At 39.6% G+C, this 26,030-nt stretch overlaps 1 protein-coding gene across 3 annotated transcripts in view; it reads right to left on the reverse strand.

Moving 5' to 3' along the window:
- Positions 1-1,447: 1,447 nt before the first annotated feature.
- The window catches only part of TTYH2 (tweety family member 2), a 64,553-nt gene continuing 39,970 nt past the window's right edge, over positions 1,448-26,030 (reverse strand). Inside the window, exons 4-14 of one of the 3 annotated variants that reach the window (XM_087924992.1) lie at positions 25,671-25,891; positions 21,561-21,656; positions 21,088-21,160; positions 20,305-20,374; positions 18,436-18,491; positions 17,255-17,347; positions 15,661-15,771; positions 15,420-15,562; positions 14,262-14,447; positions 10,465-10,543; positions 1,448-4,213 (exon numbers count right to left, since the gene is read on the reverse strand). In XM_087924992.1, coding sequence (XP_087781118.1) covers positions 4,133-4,213; positions 10,465-10,543; positions 14,262-14,447; positions 15,420-15,562; positions 15,661-15,771; positions 17,255-17,347; positions 18,436-18,491; positions 20,305-20,374; positions 21,088-21,160; positions 21,561-21,656; positions 25,671-25,891 — 1,209 coding nt within the window. In that variant the 3' untranslated portion in view covers positions 1,448-4,132. The remainder of the gene's footprint in view (positions 4,214-10,464; positions 10,544-14,261; positions 14,448-15,419; positions 15,563-15,660; positions 15,772-17,254; positions 17,348-18,435; positions 18,492-20,304; positions 20,375-21,087; positions 21,161-21,560; positions 21,657-25,670; positions 25,892-26,030) is intronic. The other 2 variants (XM_026701737.2, XM_087924991.1) reach the window with 2 other exon arrangements.

The raw sequence follows: 26,030 nt of genomic DNA on the forward strand, positions 1-26,030 counted from the left end.
CAAAAGGTGATGACATGATCCCCATCACAAATATGATCACATGATCCCCTTCACAAATATGAGTGCATCGTCACAAATATGAGTCAGGCGTCTGAATTTTGATCACATGAGTGCCATTGTAACTTTGAACAGTTTAGATTGAAAAGAGTCTGATTGTTAGCTGGAAAGCTAGTATATTTGTGTGTGGTTACCTTTCTTGGAGAGAAACATTTATACATGTACTCTGACTGCCTGGAATGTTTTGGTCCAGAGAAAACTATGTCAAGTAACTGTGTCAGTTAGCATCATCACAATACCCTAACCCCCACCAATACTGGCTGGGCAAACTACTGTATACAGTACAAACAATAAACCCCAGCACTCAACTGCACTGATGATGTTACCTAGTCAGGTAATAAAATGTATGCAAGCAAACAACCAAAGTGTCAGGATTCCGGCAGTTACCCCAATTAAATCACGAATCTCGAGCCAAACTTCCAAAACTTCAAAAGCCTCCATCATTACATCAAAAAGCTCAATTGACGTAGTAGGGGTATGTCATCATCAAGAAGCTAATGACACACTGTCCATTTTGGACAAAGCTAGATGATACATGCACATTATACTTTAGCAACAGTTATTGGACCTAACAGTCAGGACAAAAACTGTAGAGGGCCTTGCTTTTAACCCCTATCCCCACTGTACAAAAGATATGTTTAACTTGCACATCTCATTCCAGTTGGGGAAAGGAGCTTTTTTTTTTTTTTTAGTTAAATACAATAAGTAATGCCAGGTGCTTTAAGAAAAGAAAATGAGTCCATTTTGAAACTGTGATACTTGAGACCTAGAACACTGCATTTATCAAGCTTCAGTATTAGGAAGGTGGATATGAAGGTTATGAAGTATAATTCGGATATTTCCAATCTGAGATTTAAATTCTGCTGTTCACTTTAAACTTTCTTATAAAAGAACAATATAATTCTAATGTTCCACTGTTGTCACCAAACTATATTATATATTAAAATGAGAATCTGAAAGACAATTAAAACTTACTGATTGATAATTTATGCTTACTGCAAATTTAAACTACTATTTAGCATACTATTTTCCAAATCAAGGCAAGTCTTCTTTTTGGGTAGACCTTGATTACTGTATAAATTACACAAACTGCAAATATCTTCTTAAGAAAAATTTGCTCTGCTTATAATATGCTTGCATTTTCAGGTTTTCTTTCAGATTTATAACATCGTTGCTACTTGACTGTAGTACTGTAGTATTATAATACATATATGCTATTTTATTTAATAATATAATTAAAATAATGTGTCCATTGATTAATAGTGTATCTCTTTTATTTTTGCCATTTGTAGTACTTAAAGTATATCTAATAATAACTAATCCCAAACACAAAGCTCTGCAATGAAAATAATTGAAATCAAACTAAATTACAAAAACAGGAAAATGAAACTCATATTTTAGTATGTGTTTATTATCAGTTTCCCAGTCAGTACATATAAATCAGGCACAGTTCTGAAGTAGCCTGAGATAGTTAATTCACATGCATTTTTTTGTTGAAAAAATCCCCCCAATTTTAATCGTACTGTCATCCATAGCGTTACTGATAGCATAAAATTAAGATTCTCTTCTCCCCTCTGCCTTAAAAATGTAGCCAATCACATATAAGATATATAAATTATGTTGCCGTACATGATAGGTACAAGTTATCCTTGATAGAAAGACACAGTATGCAATTGTTGTCAAGTAATTAAAAATCTCTATGTCACATTATGCATCTTGGAGGGCAACTCTCTATCTTTGCAGTTGTTATTACTGTAGTGGTCATCAGTGGCAATTTTGAACGATGTGCAAATTGTCCAAATACTATGTTGACATCACTGGAGACATGCATTTTCAGCAGCCTGTGAAGATATTCTAAGTTCTTTGAACTTAGTTGAGGAAAGCCACCTGTTTTGTTTCCAAGAGAGTGCTCACATATTGCTTTCATTTCCAACTATGCCTAAGTGTAAAAAGGTAAGCTAACTCATTTGGGAAAATTTAGCATAACCCAAGAAAATGTAACTTGTTAACTTTAAAAGGAGTTGCTTTTGGCAAAAGTTGAAATCAGACCTATAAGAGGCTTTGATTCTTCAATTTGACATACTGTACTTTGATTTCCTTTTTTCAGTGCTTCTCATTCTCCTTGGAATGCCTCCTGTCCAAATGTTATTATTTCTTTTACTTTCTCCGATACCAGCTAACAAGAATAAGATTCTGTTTCAGAAAAGCCCACAAGATCTTCGTTACCTGAGGGAATGATATGACAGTATCTCCTGCCCGTGATTGCTCATACAAATGGTGACTAGACTGGTAGTCGAAAATGGCTGCTGAGACAAAGGACAGACTGCCTGGCACTGTTTTAACCTCCATCTCCTGGTGGCTGAGATAAAATGAGAGCCCGCAATTCTCAGGGCAGATACATCAACAATTGTTCTACTTCAAGGATATGAAGAGCAGGATAAAAAGCAGTAGGAAGGGCAGAAAGAACAGTAGTGGCTATGAGAAGGAAACTACAATCTCATAGTGACAGATGGCAACTGACTTCTTACAACAGTCTGGGTTCAGTTTAGTTTGAAAGGAAGAATCTTAAAAAATTAGGCGGACTGTCTGAAAGACTTCTGCTGAGTGTAGGGCCCACCAGCAGTCTTGTCAAGCTGTGTGAAGCTGAGGACTTCTCTTTAGTCTTGATCTGGGGAACCTGAAACTTGCCTCACTTTGCCCAGTAATAGGACTAGCCCTTACAAGAGCCAAATGCATGCAAATAACAATGGAAGTTATGAACAGTTCCTAATTTCATGATATTACAGTTCTTTCATGGATGTAGAAAGCAACACATTATTCGGAAAAAGAAGTACTTTCCTTTTCAATATTACCTGTGTATTAGAGTAGCCAATCCAGCCCGATTCAATGTTCCTGGTATTTTTGATTCCCTCACATAGTAATAAAAATGTATTTTTGAATACAATTTGCCATACAAATACATAATCTTGGACAGCTAATTTTTTGCCTTTACTTTTAATTCCCCTTTGTGGGGGAGGAAAATCAGTGCCAAAATCAGAAGTTGGCTTGCAAAGTACATAAAAAAGGTATAATCCTTAATAACAGAAAACTATAAAAACAGACACAAAAATGATGTCCTTTGGATAGCTGATATAAAAGATAGACTAAAAAAAAAGAAAGCAAACAAAATAAAGTCTGTAATAGAACAAAAAAAAGACATTTGTTCTAAATAATACCTGAGGCCACCATAACAGGAGTTGGTGAAGTTCATGTCAGTTCTTGATGCAAAAAGAGTGAGTGACAAGTGGTAATATTGTGCATGGATTTTTGTATCACAAAATACCAAACAGGTTCTATCAAAAAGGATGATGGATGATACGGTGCTAAGCCAACAGTAAGTTCTGTGCAGAGGCCTCTTCAGAGGACACTAAAAATTCCTTCTTCTGTCAGCATTGCATGTGATTCAGAAGTGAAGCGCATCTTCTTTCATGGCAAGCCCCTGCCCCATTTCTCTGAGGTTAGCATTGTACACCATGTGTCAAGTGTTCACTTTACTTGTACAGTGTACTGGTCTTATTATCTGCCCTAATAAAACAAAAAGGAAGACAGAACTGCCCTGTCAGGCATGAACAAAACTGCTCTGAAGTTGGCGCAGAAGAAAAGGAAACAGGACTCATAGCATTAATTGCAAACCCATGGCAGGATTTATCCTAATTTCACATCTCCCTGCTTCCCCAATATAAGAAAACAAAGTTTGGGGAGGCCACTGCAGTAGTGATAGGAAGTGAGCAGGAATCAACAGACCTCTGATCCTTACCACATTGGATGGAGAATCCGGGTACCATCCTGGGTCTGCAAAGGAGGAAGACGTAATATTGGAAGAAGAAAAGCTGCCAATCAAGCACACAGGATAATCCTTGAAGAGTAGCTGGATTGCCAGCAGAAATTTTCTTCAGCTTATCTGTATTCAACACCTTTGAAAACCTCACCAGTTTGCTAGGGAAACAATCTTATTCCCAGCAGTCTATATGTGCCTTCAGTTATTATTGGGTTTCACTATAGCATCGTGGATGGTTTCTTCTCTACGATCTGAGTGCTAGGCTGGAAATTCGTTGCTAGGCTGTCGCCGGAAATCATCATTAACCGCAAGATAGGTGGCTCGCATACTTGGAGAATACTAGGCAGAAGAGAGAGAATGGGAGATAAGTTATACATTGTGATTTCAATGACAAGCTTAGGATTTTACTGGGAAAAAAACAACTAAGATTCCTTCTAAAGTTTCACAGATGAAATAACAGCTCTACCAACCAACCAGAAATAAATGTGCTGATGATTTGTACCATCAGGAACAGAAGAACATGCTTGACCATTAGCAGCAGAGATGGAGTGGGATGGAATGACAACAGAAAGGCAACTAGAAAGGAAATGTTGGCAAGGCCTAAAGATCTTGTGATTCCAATGAGAAATTGGGATAAGCATCCAGCTGCTATTCTCCACTACTGGAACACAGCAGTAATGGAGAAAAGGAGAATTCTTTCACAGGAAAGTTGTGAGTTGATTACACAAACACCAATAGCAAAGTACACATTAGCCTAGTATTGAATTTTGTATTTTTAAAATTTCAACAGAAAGTATAAAAAAACTTTTTTTTTTCCCACCAGAGGTACAGATATAGAAGGGACCTTGGCGGTCTTCTAGTCTAACCCCCACTGTCCAAGCAGGATCCCCTATAGCATTCTGGACAAATGGCCACCCAATCTTTTCTTAAAAACTTCCAGTGATGGAGCGCCCACAAATTCTGAAGGCAAGCCGTGAAGGAGTAGAGTAGAAGAGAAACAGAATTACAGTATTGGAAGGGTTCTTAGAGGTCTCCTAGTCCAATCCCCAGCTCGAGCAGGAGACCTTATACTATTTCAGGTCATAACCAGTCCTATTATCAATAAAAGATTCCTTAAAAGGCTTTAGAGAAGATGATAGAATTAAGTTAGGCTTTTTTCTCTATTAATTTCCCTATTCCCTACTAGGAGTAGAGGTAAGAGTTGGGTTTATTAACACAGACAACCCCAAAAGTGATATGAACCAAATAGGTTCATATCACAAATTTCTGTCATACTGGAAACATAGCACTAAGGAACAACTGTGGGCCTATGTACACACACCTTTCCTTATTGTATCAATGACTCATAATGAAGTTAGAGAACAAATACCGTCCCTAAATCTGTATCCTCCAAATGAGCTGGAATTACAATCTGTAGAAATCCCCTCCCCTTTCCTCCCCCATTGCTGTACGGAATGGAATAACTCACCATGGGCCAACTTACTGTTGCCAATTCACCATGGGCAATTCACCACAGCCAGATTGCCACAGGACAACTCGCTGCGGCTGACTTGCCGTGGGACAATTCAACTAGTTTATTTAATAATTTTAAAAATATTTTAATTTTTGTCATTCACATTTCATTCAGTCCCTCCTTTTACATCCTTTTAAAAATAATTCTATTTCATCATTTCTTCGCTATTATGTAACTTTTGCCCTAAAGCAAGTTGGCCAGCAGCAAGTTAGCCATGGTGAATTGTCCCGTGGCAAGTTGACCATGGTGAGTTGGCCACGGCAAGTTGGCTGTGGTGAGTTGTCTTAGATCCTTGCTGTAGCTTCAGAATATCTGGGGGACATTAAGTTAGAGAATGCAGGCCTGGGAAATATAATTGGTATATATGAGTGCAATGATTTATTATGAGAAAGTTGTGTCTTACCAGTCACAGCTTTAAGGAAAATTATTCACAGACTACTTTTCTGGAACAGAATAAAGCTTGAAAGTATTTCCTTAAGGCATTTAAATCTTATTCAAATTGGACTACTTGCTATATGGAAAAGAGCTACATTTAATTTTACTATCAGCTTTGAGGTTTTTGCAATAGCAAATATCTGCAACAGTGAGATTAAAGCCTCAAAAAACTGGCACAGCCCCAACATTTCAATGCCCAAATTAGAAATAGTTCCTTGAATATTCAAACAACTGTTAGGCTTGAAAATGGATTGTGGCAGCTTGTAATACAAATAACTAGTCTTCCTGATCAAGCAGGCAGCCTCTTTACACATGATTTCCATCTTTTAGGCAGATTGATATTAATTTTAATAGTTCACACCACAGGGCAATCAGGGCTGCATTTAAATATGGATTTAGGTTGCATTTCTGTACAACATCACAACATAAACCTGAGTCTGCTTACACATTGCATCAGAAACCAATGTCACATGACTATGCAGAATGCAAGAATTCAGTTGTGACATTAGAAAGAGGCAGCTGTTATTCCGTTTACACTCTAGTGACTGAACTAAAATGTACCCACTTCTGTTTTATGAGGCATGCAAAGTTCACCCATACATAATGTTGGTGAATGGCTTAGGATTTGTCTATCTAGGAAATAGCTTGTCTCTGGAAAACTGGTTCCATTAATAGAACAGCAGCTTCAGCTTCCTGAGCTATAGAGTAAGATTATTCTGCTTTGTTACCTCAGAAGAGAAACTCAAGATCTTTCCCATTTGTGCTGAGAGGGCTGGAGGCAATCTTTCTACATTCGTTTTTGAATAGCTTCTCCAAGTGTACAATAGGCACCAACTCTGATGCATTTCAAGAAGGCCATTAAAACAATATTGCTCCCCAGAGTTATTAATGGCTAATTTAGATGTTGCCATTGTGATGTGATGTTAGTAGGCGGATATTTAATTTATTGTAACTATTTCATTGATTTGGTGTTTGTTTCATGTAAACCACTGAAAGTCATACCCAGAATACAATATATAAAATTTTTAAATAAAGCGTCACCCTTTGAGTTTCCTTTGGCTGGATTTTCTTTGGAACAGCTAACTCACCTTTCTCTTATTATAAGAACTGTTAAGACACACATTAACTGCAGAGGCATAATTTATATTTGATGTTTCATTAACATTAAAGTCTTGTTTTTAATACTTATGAGAGCCTGGTCTTGGTTCAGTTTAGTTAACTACTTTGGTGGTCTCTGCAGCTGTATAACAAATGACTGATTCGCACATGGAGTTGTCATAATGTGTTTGGCTTGTGGCTTAGCATGATTTCTTGGTTGTGGTCTATACTCCAGAGGCTTTTGCTATTGGGATGGATCCAGACATCATGTAAAGCCAACCCGCCTCCCACTCCAACACCCCAGGAAAGAATTCAATGAAATAAGGTTGTTTTGCAGGGCTCAGGAAACATGCCTACACTTGTGGCAATTTGTGCTTTTTGCAGTGATTTCAGAGATTCATGTGGCTCCTACACTTGTATCATTCAGGAAACTATTAAGACCTGGATGTATTGATTTGGGACTGGATAATTTTGTCCTTTCATTTTATTCTGTTTTGAATACTTTGGTCTTCCAGTCAGTGGTATCTTTTATAGGTTTTCATAGATAAATTAGTTTTTAGTTGTAAACTTAGAGTCTTTTAGAACTCAGGTGGCCTATATATTAAATAAGAAGAAATAATAATGGGGCAAATGACAACTTCAGATAGGGACACAGGAAGTGGAAAGGCATTGGACTTTCCCATTTCTTCTGTACTTTATATGTGCACCTGCTCTAGTTTATTACTCGTCAAAGGCTAGGGACATATTTTATTCATTATAGATTAAGTTGCTGAATAATTTCCCAATAATTTTCCTGTTCTTTTAATTCAAGTTTAGGCTCGTTGATGTAATTATTCATTTTATGGTAGTGTTGAGCATTTCCATCATCAGCCTGTAGCTTTTTTAAAAAAGAAACTAAGCAGAACACAAGCTCTTCAGTGCCTTAGGTCCCTTTTTTGTCTTCCTTGTAAACATTATTTCTTAATCTTTCTACTTTTGCACTTCTATTCCAAGTGAAACACTTTAATCCAATGGAAAAGTAAGTAATGTTTTTACAGGAGGAAAGGAAGGGAGGGAGGGAGGAAAGGAAGGAAGGAAGGAATTTTAATTTCATAATGATTGGTATTGTACCGCAACACAGAAGTCTTCTGAATTAGAACTAGGTTCATGATATGCACTAAATATTATCTTCAGTTGGCAGTACAAGCTTGTGGGAAAAATGTGATCAAGTGAAATTAAGTCTCAACCATGCAATAAATAGTCAAGAACTGAATCCAAAAATAATGCAATCCAAACAGTAAGAGATACTAATTAATATAACGTTAGGCCTATGTGTCACATACATAAGGAGAGGGAGGGAGGGAGGGGGGGAGAGAGAGAGAGAGAGAGAGAGAGAGAGAGAGAGAGAGAGAGAGAGAGAGCATTGCCCCTTTCAATACTTACCAATCCTAAATCTGTGCATAAACATGTAAATAACTTCTCACTTAAGAGTCTCATACTTTACCATGAGTTTATCATATTTTAATAGGTGGGAGCAATCAAATTTACTCAGTCTGGACACCTTTCACACAACTACAGAAAAGCAGCAATTTTCTCTTGTGCTCTGCCTTTGTAATATTCCCCCCATTTCACTTCTTTATACAGTTTTTGGGGGGAAGCACTTGTTGTAACTGATGAAGTATATTGTAATTTCTAAAGTTGAAGGCTATGTTAAATCTATTCAGCTTTAAAGGGCCTTGCTAGTTTGATGTTTTATTGAAGCATGGCTGTCCTGTGGGAACTTTCCGAAAGGAAATCTCCAGCTGAGTAAACCATAACAGTAACAGGCCCTATGGAAGGCTCACTGCATCAAATTCAAGAGCTTTTACTTATTGACTATTTAAATCAGCATGACTGGAAGTCTGGAATAAACATTTTGAAAAATGTTATTCCCAGCATGGGTTCTCCGCATGAAAGCAATTAGGGAAACAGCACTGCTCAGGAGAGTTTTTAGTTTTGCTCATTTGAAACACCATGCTCAATCCATATGCAGCATGCATTGTTATGGGGAAAACCAAATAGCCCAAAATGACCAGAAATTTCCCCCACAATTCTGCCCTGCAGAAACCTTGAAAAGGTCTCCATTGTCAATTAACATAATCCACTCTGCTAAACTTTTCCAAAATATGACATTCTCTAGATGTGCAGGGTCTGCAGTTCTTTGAATGTTCATCCAGCGAGACCAAATGCAGCGACTTACGCACTCTGCAGCCCAAACATTTCAGGAAGGAACTAATTTGCAGAAAGATATAGTAGTCAGTGAGTCTAAATGCAAACTAATGGCAATTTTAAATGCCCATAATCTATAGATTATACAGTATTTGTATATTAGGAGTTTAGGCATATTTACAGCAAAGGGAAATCTCTTACGAAAAATTGTTGGGGGGGGGAACACCCCATCCCTCTCAAGATACTTTCAAAATGCAAACCCCTTAAAAGGCAATATAGCTCCAATAAAAATTGGATCGAAAAACAAAGCAAGCATTGTGAGCAAGATTTTTTTTAAAAAAATCTTATGTTAAACAAAAAAAGTGTTATGCATCATAACATTATACATTTGCAGAAAAAAACATTTTATAAAAATAGACTAAGGTAGGGAGCAAATTAAAAAAAATGATACCCACTCATTTTCTAGATGAACAGAAACTTGCAATTCTTGCCTCCAGAAACAAGCAAAATGTTAAAGATGCAGAGGAGAGCCAATTTGATCTAGTGGTTAAGGGACCAGGTTAGAAACCAGGAGACTGTGAGTTCTAGTCCTGCCTCAAGCATGAAAGCCAGCTGGATAAGTTTTGGCCAATCACTCTCTTTCAGCCTAAGCCATTTCACAGCGTTGTTGTTGGGGGAACAATAGGAGGTAGAAGGAATATTAGGTATGTTCGCTGCCTTGAGTGATTAATAAAAATAATAAAGATGTGGTTAAAATATATATAAAAAAAACCCAACTGAAATATATAAACTGTGTAACATGCACTGTGTAACACAATCACGCAAGCTATAGCAACAACAGCCAAAGTCTGCCGATGTGATAAGAACAGTTTGCCTGAGTGGCTAGCAACCAAATAGCAATGCAATGCAATACAACATTTTTTGGTCTTTCGCTATACAACTGCCTGAAGCTAGCCAGAAGGATGCCATCTCAGTGGGAGATATATTCTACATTGTGTCTAATTGATATAGCTAAAACAATTGTGGGAACAACAACAAGAATAATGCCAGCTTCCAGAAAGCAGGGCTGCAGCAGCAATTTTCATCTTCAGATAGCAGTCTAGATTCTGGATTGTCGTTCCATTGAAAAGTTTGTATTTAAATCATATACTGCCTGTTTTTTCATCTCTAACATGGGGGGGGGGGGGGAATCCCATAAACCAGTATTTCGTATGTTCTGACAAAAGCCAGAGGGTTTTTCATCCCAGTTTTTTTTTAAAAAATGTGTTTGTTAAATTGAACAGGAGTGTTAGTAAAAGCAAGGGGGAAAATAAAGGGTTTGTTATAAAAATGATTTAGCCTCCGGAGCCCACCATACCGTGGGGGGAGGTGATCCTCTTCCAATCAGGGGGACGTTTTCATACCGTGGATTCCCACCAAAGAGCACAGCTTGGTTCCTGCAGGTAAAGAGGAGTCAGATCAGGAGGACAATCTATTAAAAGGACATCTGTTATGGGCTAAGAAATATTCCTGACATTCTCGCAGAAGCAGTGGGTTCTTCTTTGGGGCAGAAGCTTGTGGAAGTGGGGAAAAGGTGGGAGTGTGGATATGTGGTGCATTATTCACACTCGGGAGCACTACGGTGCTTCCAAGTTGAAACAATTAGCCAGTGACATCGCTGTTGTTCGGGGGACATGCAGTTGGGGGTTCTTTCGTGTCCCCATTAGTGTGCCCACAAAGGGGTACCTATCTATTTACTTGCGTTTATATGCTTTCAAACTGCTAGGTCAGCAGGAGCTGGAGTGAATAATGGGAGCTCACCCTGTCACACAGCAGCACTTGGATCTTGAGCCATTTATTAATTTTGCCTCTTGCAGCACCATGAAGATCATTTAGAGGGGGAATCAGCACGCATTCATATATTCCCTGATCACAATCTTTTTTTTGCCCTGGTACTCTCTATATGCATTAGATGGGAACTTCCATCATCATGAGCTGTGGTGGTGGAGTATCGCAGGCTACTTCTGCTGCCTGCTGGCTGCCTGCAGTTAGGCAGTTCAAATTGCACCAGGCTCAAGGTTGACTCAGCCTTCCATCCTTCTGAGGTGGATAAAATGAAGAGCCAAATTATTGGGGGCAATATGCTGACTCTGTAAAACCTCTTAGACAGGGCTGTAAAGCGGTATATAAGTCTAAGTGCTATTGCTATCTCCAATTAAATACTCACAGATGCAGCTGGCTGAGGAAAATACAAATGTAATTCCCAATGCATTTGAAGAATTCTTGAAACTGCACCAGCTCTCATGAGCTGTCTCCTTGATCTGTGAAACACTATGGGGGAAGGAATTCATTCTGGAACAAACTCCTCTACGTTCAGTGAGCACTATGTACTGTGAAGAACAACTGAGCCTTGAGAACAATAGCAAAGGACATGTGCACGCTCTTTCTTTTATGTGCAATGGGTGTGAGAGGAAGGACATCCAGCAAAATTCACCCAGGGACATTAACATTAATTAATTAACATTCTGCCCCTCTCCGGCCTAGCAATGCTCCAAGTTTATTTTCCAATAGCAATAGCAGTAAGACTTATATACCACTTCACAGTGCTTTACAGCCCTCTCTAATCTGTTTACAGAGTCAGCATATTGCCTCCCCCCCAACAATCTGGGTCCTCATTTTATCAACCTTGGAAGGATGGAAGGCTGAGTCAACCTTGAGCCTGGTGAGATTTGAATTGCCAAATTGTAGGCAGCTGGCAGTCAGCAGAAATAGCCTGTAATACTGCATTCTAACCTCTGCACCACCCTCTACAATACCCTCCAAAGGAGAAAGAGGATGGGAACAATGGGATGATGGCTGCTTGCTTATCAAGTCCAAGTTTAATGCAGCTTTTTCTAAATGTTCTCCAGACATGTGGGCCTCCCATTCCCAATATCCCCAGATGGTAGGGAATTTAGATATGTAACCAAAGTTACTAGGTAAAAGGCTGGCAACTCAGCAGTTCCACTGAACTTTGCAACCACAAGTGAGTGTGAATATAGCGCAGGACATTCATGGGCCTATATTCCAAGTGGACAACCAACTTTTCTGCAAATCTTCTTTATATGGCAGAATTTATATGCCTGTGAAAAGCTCTTGGTATTCCACTCAGGTAGTTTTTAGGTAGCATTGTTTTCTCTGAGGATTTAGTATAATAATGTACAGTATCTGAAAGAACAGTTTTGAATCAGCTTCCATTTTTAACCCAGACCTGGAATCAGCAACTAGGATATGCTGCTGAGGTCACAATTGGAAAAAAAAAATTATTCAGAAATGAAATCGCACAATCTGTCTTCCTATTTAAACTGGAGTCATAAAAGCGGGCAACACAATGCTCTCTTCCTCAGCTCCGTGACTAGGCAGAAAAGAGACAACTTGTTTGATTGCTCCTTAGCAGAAGCACTTTTCATATCTTCAGATTTTGCAGCAAATGGTTCAGGGAGTTGAAAAGGGAGACCAGACGGTTTCCACCAGTTATGAAAACAGAAATGGGAAATCTCCTTCGTGCCATTTTGGATGATCTTCCTGTTACAATGGACCTTTTCTATTGTTAAACCTCGCTCAAATTCAGTAGGCAATTCAATGGTAACACCATCTCCTTGAAGGAAACACTAAACTTATGAAGATACTGAAGATATGAATTCCACAGCTTCCTGAAATCCAAAGTAGGATTAAGTTGTATACAACACATATCTGCATAGTGACAGATGGGATATGATGCCATTTCCAGAGCTTCCCCACCATCTTTTCTGATGGCTGCTGACATCTATGGCCAGAGAATCTGTACTGGAGCTAGAAGTTACTACCTCCAGTATAGATTCTCTGGTCATAGATGTCAACAGCCACCAGAAGAGATTTTCACAGAAAAGGTGGCAGTAGCCATGTATATCTTCTCATGCATAAGTGAAAAATAAAGATTAACTGGAGTCAAAATAAATTCCTAATAAATGTATATACAGGTCCATGTATGTTGCTTGACCGAAGTATGGAAATAGTTGTCACTGTCTTCAAGATTTAACTTCTAGCCTAGCCTGCAATCTTAGGATTTCTTAATAATCTCCATTCAAGGATTAAGCAACTCCAATAATGGTTAATTTTTTTTTGACATCAAACATTCCCCTGATTTTTCTTTTTATTGTTATCCATTATTTTCTTCCAAGCCACAGAAAGGTGCAAAAAGGAAGTACCATCTATATTTTAGATGAGATGAGATTTTTGGGTTTCAAAATACACTCCCAAAATTGGGTTCAGGTTATCTACAGACCAGTCTGTCATGGCCTTAAAATCATCGTTTTATAAATGATAACATAACACTTTCAATTTTCTGTCCACTGCTGTGATTAAAAATTCAAGGACTGACTTATCCACGGGTGACCCATTTTTCATGGCATTTTGGATTGAAATTTCAAGGGTCAGATTATCTGCAATTATAAATGATAAACAGACAAGACTTCCTCCATCAAAAGTCAGCACATTTTCCAACCAATCAACAATAAATATATTTAAACAAAGATCTTTTCATAAAAGGGCATGCAAATGTATATGACAACTCAACAAGGAAAAAGAACTCTCCCATGTTAAATTAAAGGATCGTACCACAGTACTTAACAAATAATAAAAGATGCAAAAAAATAGGACAACAGCTTGTATCACACATCTTCTCTAGGGATATTTTAAGAACTGCATCTAGGCTTTATTTTTAAAAATGTTTTTCTCCAACACACAGTTCAAAAGTACGGTTTCTCAACGTTTTTCATCTTTAAGGCTGTCTTCTTTCAATAAGAAGGCAATTGCTAGAGCTTGAGTACCTAGTACAGCTGTACAAAACTGGATTTTGGGTCTCGTGGCTGGATGTCAGGACTACGGGGGACATGGGTTGACAGCTATGAGGTTGGCAAAATGGGAAAACATAATGGCTTTAAGAGAAAGATGGAATGATGGAAGCAAGAACAAAAAGCAGCACAAATCTGAACAGGGCCAGACAGTACCAGAGAGTATTGTAAGTTAAAGTGCAGAACACCAAATAGCAGAGGCTATCTCTGTTGCCACCTTGAAAACCTCACAGGAGAGGATGTGGGCTTAAGTACTGATTACTGCTCAACTTCTGCATCTTCTACTAATTCCATGCAAACTTACATGTACTCAGACACTGGCGCGTTGGAGATGGTCTGGGCAGGAGGCTGGAGGCTTGTCTGACTGCCCAGGCTGCTACTGTAGCTACAGAAACTACGGAGTTGCCCACGGTTGGGATTGTGGGCAGCAATACGTCGAGCCTGTGGGTTGAAAGGGTCTTCTTCGTCTATGTCATCATAATCCCGATCCCTAGAAGGAAAAAACAAACAAACTAGTCCATCTTAGAAAATCAAATCAAATCTGAAAGCAGCGAATGGTTATGGACGGAGTGGCAAATGAGAAGATGTAACACTCATTCCTGGAGGGATCAGGTATTTCAGTTGCTTAAAGTATCCCTTAATCCTAAGGTTTCTTTTGTAATGTTAGCAGAGACCAGGAAAGGAACCATAGCATCTGAAAAAAGGAGAGCTTGTGTTCCATTGCAGAAAACCCAACCCTAAGGGACAGTTCATATACCAGTATTAATCAGGAGACAGGAAAAAAAAGGCAGAAAGAACTGATTGTGCTTCTTTCACTTATTTTTACATAATGAAAGAAGAACGAATCTATAAAGTTATACAAAATTGATTATTTTGATGATCAGGAATGTATTATGTATTAAATTTATATGCCACCCATCTCATTGTCGAGTGACCCTAGGGAGCTTAAAACTGTTAGAGAATGCTAGAGAATGCCTATATGTGATGCTAGATAATGGGGGGAATATTCTTTTGTTGTGTTTTTCTCTCTCATAGATGAATTGTCTGATTCTCTCCCCCTCTTACTGTTCTCTCCATCCTCTCTCAGCAACTTAAGGGTGAATGTGAGAAACCCTGAAAGACATGAGAGATTACTATTCAACAATTGATGAATGCATTCTGTTAAGTGACATTAAGTGGCCATAATATTACTAAATAACCTTATGCTATGCTATTTAGTCAATATCTCCCACTGCATAGTCTCTAGAATGCTTCTGTAAGTTCTTCCACATGCATAGCTCTTACTCTGAAGATCAGCTCATAACTCTGCAACTTTACTGAAGGAGAAATCAGGCTGATGTTCTAGTTGTTGCAGAAAAATCACCCGTTTTTATTTTATTCATCCCTTTTTCAAAACATCCCTCTTTCATCAGCAAGGTTATTTTGACTTTGTGGTATCCCTGGGAAACTTATTCTGTTTTACCTGCTAACTAAATGTTTCCAGGCTCGAGGCATGGCACATATGATGGTGGAGAAGGAGACAGCAGCCATCAGAGAGAAGAGGGTGAGGTAGAGCAAGCCTTCCACCCCATCGTAGCAGATCCCAACCAAGGCATCCAGGTAATCCTTTAGTGAAAGGAAGGGAGGGGGGGAAAGGAAGCGTTTTGCTCCTGTGCTATAAACACCTTTGTCCCCAAAGCACCTTTGTGCCTTATGCTGCTTACTTTGTGAAGGCCTCGGCAGTCCAGCATAGCAGTCAGCTGATGGAGGTTGATTTCAGAGTAGTTCAGTAACTTCTGTATATCAAGCAGGTCTTTCTGCAGCAAGGGCAAAAGCTGTCAGAGAAGGGGGCATATATTCCATTGGAAAAGTGTTCACATACCTAGAATGACTGTCCAGCCATCACTGTGGCTGTGGCCATCACTGTGAATAGATGCTTCCTGGCTGGCCTACACAGTATTGCCTCTCTGATTTTATCTTGTGATGTCAAATTGGGCGGAGAGTGACTTTTTTTTTGGCGGACTCCAAATTGGAACCGTTGTCCTTCTGATCTTACTTTAACAGTTGCCCAACACTGGTTTTATAGAAACAGGGATAACTTTAGAACTATAATCGTTTTACAAAACCTCATGAAGAAGAAAAGGGCTTCTTCTCTTGGTACTGCTATTTGCTATTACCGGGGAGTCTCTCTCATTTGATTTAAACGCTAAAAGAAAGTCAAACAGAAGTATCTTATTGTTCATCTGCGGGCAATAGATATACACAGAAAGTCGTCTCACTTATGCATCGAGGCATTGTTTGATTTCAGATACTTTTGCTAAAGCTCCATATGGAAGCTCAAGGGCATGCATGCCAAAGCCTATGGAGTTGGCAAAACTGAGGAAGCAAGGACAACCTAATTTTCAGAAAGGTATCTATAATGTTAGTCTGAGATAACTTTTTTTTTTTTTTTGAAAACCATCAGCCACAGTCACAGTAAATTATTAATTTGGAGTCTCTTTGAAATACTTTCTTCTCACAACTTTCACATCCGGACCTTGGAGCTTCTCAGATAAACCAATGGCTTCATCCCTTGCTTACCATCTCCCACAATGCCCTAGGACATCTTTCTCAGATAGGTGAGGAGCCTATGGGGACAGACCCACCTACCCTCTGAAGCCAATATTACACTTCATTTCACATGGCAGACAAAATGTGACCCTGCATATGTTGTTCGACTCCCAACTATCAAAAGCCTTTGCTACAGTTTGCAGGTTGCTCATCCATGTTATACAGAATGTTGAATGGCATTTCCTGTCCAAAACTTATTTGTTAAGCAACTGGCTTCTTTATCTAGCTGAAGAAGGCTTTGAAATTTCATCTACATCTGAAATGTACTGAGCTCCCAATTACTAACTCTTTTCTGTTCATATAAAATTTCATCTGTTAAAATGGCTTCCAGTCGCTACAGTATTCTGTCCAACTTTATATTCTCTGGATATGTTGGGAATAAAACTCATAGAATTATCTGGAGACACCGAACCAGTGAAGACTATGATTACAGGGGATCCTAGACTTCTACCTCTGCTACTGTATGGTCATGGCATCTATGTCCTGTCAACCATAAACTATGATTTTTCTGCTGCTTGCTTTACCTTCAGGTAGTTCATAAGAATATTTAATATTTCCCTGGTTAAATATGTGCCCATATTTTGTATTTGTCAAATACTGTTTCTGAAAGCAGCAGGTGTGACCCACTTCTAAATATATGTAACTCAGAAGCTTCCATCAAAGAACCTTGCCTGCTTCCATAGGAAAAGACAACATTGTGCAACTTACTTTGGCTGTAGGGAAAAAAGGCACTGCAAACTGCACAAGACCCTGAATTTGGATCTGCATAGTTGTGAGAGAGCGCTGATAAATAGTCAGGGTCTACAAATAAGGAACACATCATGCAAAGTATTAGCCATTTTTTTTCTACGTAAAACTTCACTTGCAGTACAGATAATCCTTGATTTACAACCACAATTGAGCCCAAAATTCATTGTTATGTGAATTTTGCCTTATTTTGCAACTTTTCTTGCCAGAAATATCAAGTGGATCACTGCAGTTGTTAAATTAGTGATTCACAGCTTCAAGTGAATCTGGCTTCTCCATTGACTTTGCTTGTCAGAAGGTTGCAAAAGGTGAACATATGGCCCTGGGATCATATGGCAACCATCAGTAAATACATGGCAGTTGCCCAGAGTCTGAATTTTGATCATTTGACCACAGGATGTTGCAATGGTTGTTAAGTGTGATAAATTATCGTAAGTCACTTTTTTCATTGCTGTTGTAAATTTGAATGGTCACTAAATTAATGTTTGTAAGTCAAGGATTTCCTGTAAACAGATTAATTTCTATCCTCTTTCAACACCTAAGAGTCAGTCCACACTCATTTACATCAATATTCAAAATATCAGAAAGCTTTCTCCCCCTGGAAATGCAGTGAACTAAATGGCTCTCTTATCTACATTTCATAATCAATATCTTCTACGTAGAGAACTTTCCAGGACTTAGTGAGATTATAGAAGCCATAGCTGCAGATTGAGTAAGGAGACATCAAGGCTGGATCTTCCAAACTAACCAACATGTTCAGATAAGGATGTTTCCTTCCCTGGGGAGAGCCCTGTGGTGCAGTGCTTGGAATGCAGTATTGCAGGCAAACTCTGCCCACACACCAAAAGTTTGACCCTGACTGGCTCAAGGTTAACTCAGCCTTCCAAGGTCAGTAAGTAAAATGAGGAGCCAGTTTGTTGGGGGCAATAAGCAAATGATGCTTCTAGATTGTAAACAGACCAGAGAGTGCTGTAAAGAGTGCTGTAAAGCTATTGCTATTTTTGTGGAGAGTAATGCTCACCAATTTTCCCTGCCCTATCACTGAAAGCAAACCGATTCTTGGAATAAAGAACCAGGTTTCTCTTTTCACTGCTATTGGGGGATCCTTTGCCAATGGTGTACAGAGGCAAGCAAGTTCTTACCTGTTGAAAGGGGTTGGTCAGACTCTGTCTACAATACAGGTAGTACTGTACGATTTCTACAAAAGCAAAGTGCAAGAGAAGGAGCATTAGTTATTGGTTAAACTGCGACACTTTTAGCAACTTCTTCTAAGCCACACTGAGTCAGCAATGCTCAGCACCAGTTGAGAAAGCAATGTATAGAGCGTCTCAGTTTACAATGCTGGCACTGTCTAATGTATGTTGAAAAAATAATGCTACAGAAAACTCTGTATCTGAAGGTTTTGCCAGACCATGAGCAGAATGAGAAGCAATATTTGAGTATATCTGTTTTCATGTGTCACATAAATCATAGCCTGCCATGAATGTATTACTTTGGAAAAACTTCAGCTTTCATTAATGATAAAGCTACATCTTACACCATATCTCATAAATACGGCCCATCTATTAGTATAAAAGCAACTGCCAAGGGTAACTAATAAATGATTGGTTCACCAAATCTCTATCCCTACTTAACCTTTCCTCACTTGCTGATTCTTCCAAACCAATCTCCCCTCCTAATCTGAAGTTCTGCCTTAGCATGTGAAGAGACAAAGCAAATGCCAAGGATAATTAGCAAATGGTTACTTCACATAATCTCCTATCCTTACTAAACTTGCTTAACCTTTCCTCTCTCGCTGAGCTCTCAAAACAAGCTGGAATAACTGCTAAGCCGTGGTTCTACCTTAATAAAAGGAAATAAAATGAAACCTGAATTTCCTAGCTTAAGAAAAAAAAATCTCAGAACCTCGGCAAACATTAACAAAAGGGATATTTTGGCACAGATTCTATAGCCAGGAGTATTCTCCTATTGCCTCTGTTCAGAGGATATGTTAAACTGATTGGGGAGGATCATTTAATGCAGAAGCAGAATGGGGTAGTTTTTACCTCACACAGCCAGGGGGACCCCTTTTGGGGTAAATTAACTCCACTTGGTCAGTGTTCCCATAAGATGCCAGTTAATGGACTGTTCAGGTTTTACCAGAAGAGCTCCCTTCTAACTTTTTGATTCTATGATCTTTCCATGCTACCAAATCAGAAATAAATTTTAGAATGGCCCAACCAAAGAGGTCTCTCTAGGACTGTGATGGCGAACGTGGCACGCAGAGCCATTTGTGCCGGCACACAAGCTGCAGGCAAACTTACCTCACTGTGTATTGCGTACCCCACAGCTGATTTTCAGCCGGTTTGAGGCCTTTTTCGGCCTCCCAAAGGCTTGAGGAAGCCTTCTGCAAGCTTTGCAAGCTGAAAACAAGCCCCGTTTTGTCACTTCTGGTATTTTTGGAAAAAACAGGAAGTGACAAAACAGGGCTAGTTTTTGACCTGCAAAGCTTGCAGAAACCTTCCTCAAGCCTTTGGGAAGCCGAAAAAGGCCTCAAACCAGCCGAAAATCAGCTGTGAGACGCAATGCAGGTAAGGGGGCGGCGTGGGGCATGTGGGGGATTGCGTGCGCATGCGTAGTGGGCATAGGGGTGCATTGCCTTCTGGGTGCTGGCATGCGAGCACAAACGTGCAACCACGCACACAATTTTTGGCATAGGAGCCCCAAAAGGTTAGCCACCAGTGCTCTAGGATCTATTTGTGTGCTCCTTGTTGTTTTAACCCTTCCATACACAGTCACAAAGTAGATTGGAAAAGCACAATCAAGATTCTGAGCACTCTCTACATAAATATTCACATTATCACTGAATTCAAGTGTGGTATCTTTAAATCTCTGGATTTTGTATAGTGATATTTATGTACTGTATGCAGGGCTGGGCCTAACTCTACATCACATTTTATTTTTCTTCAGTCAACTGTCACTTCAGGGTTTTCCCTCCACTACTCAAATGATGGCAAAAGCAGTATTTTTACCTGCACTGAGGTCACTTTTTGTCATATTCACAATGAATTTATCTGGGGACACGCAAAAGTCACTGGTACCCTATAAGAAGCAAAAAATTTATTTATGTATTTATTTTGAATAATTTTTATTACAGATTTTTAAAAAGAAGATCAAAATTAATGTGTTCATACAAGTAGCCTTCTCGGATAACAAAGAAACCAGAGCAATAAGAAGGCTGTGATAACTGTTAAATATCTCATGCTTAGATGAAATTTACTTTCTGATATTCCCACTTGTCAAAAAATTAGAATTAGCAAAGTTTGTAAACAGCAGAAAGAAAATCATTTAATCTCTTCCTGGCTCACCTTGAAATCTTGGCAGAAGTGCCACTAACTTACAAGTCGAGCATTTTATGAGTTTGGCAGTGCTGAAGGTACATGGCAAATTAATTTTCCAGACAGGCAACCAAGCAAAACACCTTCAAGGTAACTTCTGCTCATTTTAAATAACCAATCTCCTCCTTGCTCAAAATTCCTCCTGCTAAGTGTGCATTGTGCTATGATAAGGTGTGATTCTGGAAACACAAAAGCAGGAAATGCTGCAGGAAGCAAGGCAAAATGCAGGAAGAGCAAAATGCGCCTCCCCAAATGAACAGGACTTTAAGCTGTCAGAAAGTTGGAAAGAACAATTGGATGGTCTCCGGTGGTCAGTGAGACCAGGACCTAAGGCATCACAGTAAACAATGAGCCCTTAAAACAACCACAGATTGACGTTAAAGAGACAGAAAGCTCGAGTTCAAGCATTGGGCTTACCACTGCTGCTGAAACATCTGCTGCAAAGGAAGCCCAGCTGAGACAAAGTGTGAAAAGTCCACAGCACAGCATCCTGTGGGCAAAAAATAAATGACAAAGAATAAAAAGGAGACTTTGGAAAGGTGACAGCAAGACTCTGCACCACTAGTCTGAGAGCTGTAGCAGGATAGAGGCTTACGTTACTACTGTTCTTACTCCTATAACATCTTCTAGACAAGTCTTGATTATGCCTATCACAAAGCTGCAGAGCATAGCCAGATGCACGAGGAATATTACCTATAAATCAATTCTACGAAACCCTCCTTAAATCCCACAAGCGGAGACTTTTTGCCAAGTGGTTTTTCTTCAGGGAGGACTCTCTCCAAGAGTGTCCAAGATCATCAGACGGCATGAAAGATTTGAGCACCTTGCGCATGGCTGTGAAAGATACCTTTTCTTCCTGCCTCTCTTGTGGAACGACTTTGTGTACTCACATAATAAGCAGACATCTGGCATGCTTAGTCAGCCCCAGGCAGGCAATAAGGCAAATCACCAAGTCCAGAATGAACAGCAAGAGGTAAGAAAGCCATCTGGAGAAAAAAACGAGAGAGAGAGAGAGAGAGAATGCTTGGGTAACTCATTCATCCCTGGAGCAACTTGGTAGGAGGAAGGATGGGTGAGATTTAAGCAGGACACTGTTCTTAGGCTTTCTGTGGGGGCAACACCTCCTCAGAACCCTGGCACAACAACAACAACATAGCATTTCTACACATTATGCAAGTTTGTGAAGGGCAAACTCTTCCTCTAGAGCAGGGGCCTCCAACCTTGGCAACTTTAAGACTTGTGGACTTCAAAACCCAGAATTCCTCAGCAGATGAGTTCTGGGAGTTGAAGTCCACAAGTCTTAAAGTTGCCAAGGTTGGAGGCCCCTGCGCTAGAGACTTGGAGACAGACTGCTGAAATTGAAAGGAAGACATTATCCAAGGGACGTTCAAATGCAAAGGGAGACATTTACGGCTAGCAGATTCAAACAGATTCGAGAAACTGAGACGTCTGCAATGCAATCATACTTCCCTGGGAATAAGCCAGGGGTGGGACTCTACTGGTTTGGTGGAACTGGTAGCTCCGAAGATCATCTGGAAGCGAACCGATTCGCTCCGACAATCAGCTGCTGGGCCCACCCACCGCCCCCAGCTCCATACTGACCTTTATTTCATGCTTTTGATGCTCAGGTGCATTGCGTGGCACAGCGGATTGCTGAGCGTCAGCTGTTGAAGACACAGGGAGAGTGTAGGAGTGCAGGAGAAGGTCAGTAGGAAAGCCTCTGCGCATGCACACACCCATCAAACCATGCCCATTGAAACGGTGGTAAAACAATTTGAATCCCACCACTGGAATAAGCGACACTTACTTTGAAGCTAACGGGCAAGCAATTGCAGGTAGTAATCGACCTACAACCGTTTGTTTAAGTGACCGTTCGAAGTTACAACGGCACTGAAAAAAGTGACTTATGACCAGTTTTCAAACTTACAACCGTAGTAGCATCCCCATGGTCATGTGATCAAAATTCATATGCCTCGCAAATGACTCCTATTTATGACTGTTGCAGTGACCCCAAGGGTCACGGGATCCCCTTTTGTGACCTTCTGACATGCAAAATCAATGCGGAAGTCAGATTCACTTAAACAACTGTCTGACTAACTTAACCACTGCAGTGATTCACCAAACAACTGCGGCAAGAAAGGTTGTAAAATGGGAGCAAACTCACTTAATGAATGTTTCACTTAGCAACAGAAAATTTGGGCTCAATTGTGGTCATAAGTCGAGGACTACCTGTACTTTCCTTTCAAAATCACAATGGACAAATACTGGGCAGGAGAAAGCACTGCGGGTAGCTACAAAGCTAATTGGGGGGAGGGGCAAGAGGAATGAGCTAAGCAAGGAATAAACAGAAGGGCAAGAGAGGATATGGGGACTTTATGCGTTTATCTTATAAGGTTTTATTTCTCAAAAATAATACTTTCAAATGTTCTCAGGGTATTCCAAGAGCTGGCCTAATGCAGTTTGCCTGCCCACCGAGGGGTGATATAATTTTTTTTTTTACCCCCCTCCCGAAGGCGCCCCCCACGCTAATTTGCAGGTTTGCCTGAAAACACGGCTTTCATAAGACATGAGTAGAACAATTCAATAGCACAGAGTTTTAAACTAGTATTCCATTATATTCTAGAGCCTGTGTGTTATAGAAGGTGGTGAGTTTTGAGAACCCGTTTTTAAAAACTTGAGCTGTAGATGTGTTGGAAATGCATGATGAAATTTCAGGAATGTGTAAATCAATGTAAATGGAACCATTTACACCGGCTAAGAAAATGCAATATATATGTCTGGATATAATCCTATTTAGTGGTTATCTGGCTTGCTAATGTTAAAAGTGCCTCCTGATCAGTAAGGATTCGCTCCCACTTGCGATATAATGCAGTTTGCACAATGCTCGGTGTGTTTTGTGCTTGCATATGCATGCAACTGCCTTGTAATCCACGTAGCTCATTCCTGGAGCCCATCAACCAGGGTTGTCTTTCTGTATTTTTGCCAAAGGTTTTCTTTTTTTAATTGCAGGTACTGTTTTCTTACAGAGGTTGTCTGCTTCAACAGTATTACAGACAAAGAGGAAGAGACAAGATCTGTATCTGTGCTTCTATTTTAGTTGATGCCTTAACCTTAACTGGAATCCGATTCAAATTCTTCCACGTGTGGCTAAGAGTTAGTCCTAGATAAGCTGCAGCTTGTGGTGCAACTTCACTACTTCCAAGATATTTCAGAAAGACTAAGGGAAGGGGGAGGGGGGAGACACACCTTTCAGCATTCAGGGCAGTTCTGGCTTCATTTTGCCCTCTGAGCAATTTAAATAAGTATATCTATTTAAAATAAACTAGTTTAAGTATAGACATTAGATGTGTAAATGGGATGAATTTGAGACACAGCCCATGAAATAGAATAGAATAAAATTCTTTATTGGCCAAGTGTGATTGGACACACAAGGAATTTGTCTTGGTGCAAATGCTCTCAGTGTACATAAAAGAAAAGATACATTCCTCAAGAATCATAAGGTTCAACACTTAATAATAGTCATAGGGTACAATAAACAATCAAATCATACTAGGAAACGGTCAATATAAATCATAAGGATACAAGCGACAGTTACAGTCATACATTCACAAGTGGGAGGGGATGGTTGATAAAGAGCGATGAGAAGATTAATAGTGATAGTAGTGCAGACTTTGTAATAGTTGAACAGCGTTGAGGGAATTATTTGTTTAACAGAGTGATGGCTTCCAAGAAAAAAATATTCTTGTGTCTATTTGTCCTGGTGTGCAGTGCTCTATAGTGTTGTTTTGAGGGAAGGAGTTGAAACAGTTTATGTCCAGGATGTGAGGGGTCTGTAAATATTTTCACAGCCCTCTTTTTGACTCGTGCAGTATAATAAAAACAAACAAATAAATAAATAAATAAATAAACCAAGTGCATATTTGTTTGCTGCAGAACGATGTTTATTTCCAGAGTTCGATGATACCTTACACTAGCTTTACCCTGCCCTCCATGTATATCCTAAAACTCAAGCGTGGACATGAATTCCGTCAGAATTCTGCTTCCATTTATAACGAATATTCAGTGAAACCATGTTGATCAGAATGGAGACATTCTGAAGTTGGTGCCTATACAACTTTTCATGATGAAGCAGGACCTCTCCTGAGTTGAAATCCTAAGCACGATTCAGAACCTTTGCCACTAGGATGCAGAGATTTCATGGCAATGTTTGTGTTTTAATCACTGTCTGATATACCTTCATAATTTGGTTTTGTTTTAAAGAAAGCTGCCTCATGCGGGAAAGAAAGAATTAAGGAAAAATCCAGTCACTTGCCCAGAATGATGCTCCTCATCCTATCTGTCCAATCACTGCCCTCCTGGATTTTGCCGTAAGTCTGAAAAATGTTAGGCTAAGGCGCATTCCATCAAGGGTAAAAGGAAGGGAGGGAAAATAGCAATAGCACTTAAGACTTATATACTGCTTCACAGTGCTTTATAGCCCTTTCTAAGCGGTTTACAGAGTCAGCATATTCCCCCCAACAATCTGGGGAAATCAATGAAAGAATTCCTGTCTCTGTAATGGGGCAATGAAATCCACAAAGTGCTATTTTAAAGAGTCAGTCCATTGGTACAAACAAACAGGGTAACTTCTCTGCTGTTCGGCAATAATTCTGTAGGATATCAGAGCAGACACTTTTTTCCCCAGGAAAAGCCAGCAATTAAACTATGGAGCTACTGTTCTTTCCAGTAGCTTTAGAGGCCTGAAGGAAAAATCTCTTTGAACTTTGAAGACCTTCTAGATTAGATCAAACAGCTTCTAACAGGAGATCTCAATCTTTCCCCAGCCGAGGGCCTCTTAAATACATTGACTTCATTTTCTGCATTTCTCAGTCAAGAGTCACCCTGAGTAAGGAACATGAGAAAGAGGACATATAGCTTGGAAAAGGCTGAAATGCACTGACTCTTCAATAGCTCCTTACTGGCAATGTATGTCTCTTGCTGTGATGACTATGCTGACTTACCTGTAATATTCTACATAGCTGACATCATTGGCAATCTTGGACAAGTCTATGGTGACGTCACTCCACACAGGAAGCCCTGACAGTTGCAGCACAATATTGTCTGCCATCTGCTGCATGAATTTGAGTGTTTGTACATATTCACTGTGGGTTGCAAAGATCTCATTCAGGCGGGCCACGTGCTGCTCCAGAACTATTTTCATCTGTGTCGTAGTGCCTGAGACCTGCCAAAAGACAACAAGCAGACCTATGAGAACCAGTAGGCAGATAGCTTCAAAGCATTTGTAAAGCGGAATGAATGATCACAATGACATTGACTTATACAGGTAGTCCTTGACTTACAACCACAATTGAGCCCAACAT

This window comes from Pseudonaja textilis, chromosome 2 (genome assembly GCF_049901715.1).
Source record: "Pseudonaja textilis isolate UNSWEBS1 chromosome 2, rPseTex1.2, whole genome shotgun sequence".
NCBI lineage: Eukaryota > Metazoa > Chordata > Lepidosauria > Squamata > Elapidae > Pseudonaja > Pseudonaja textilis.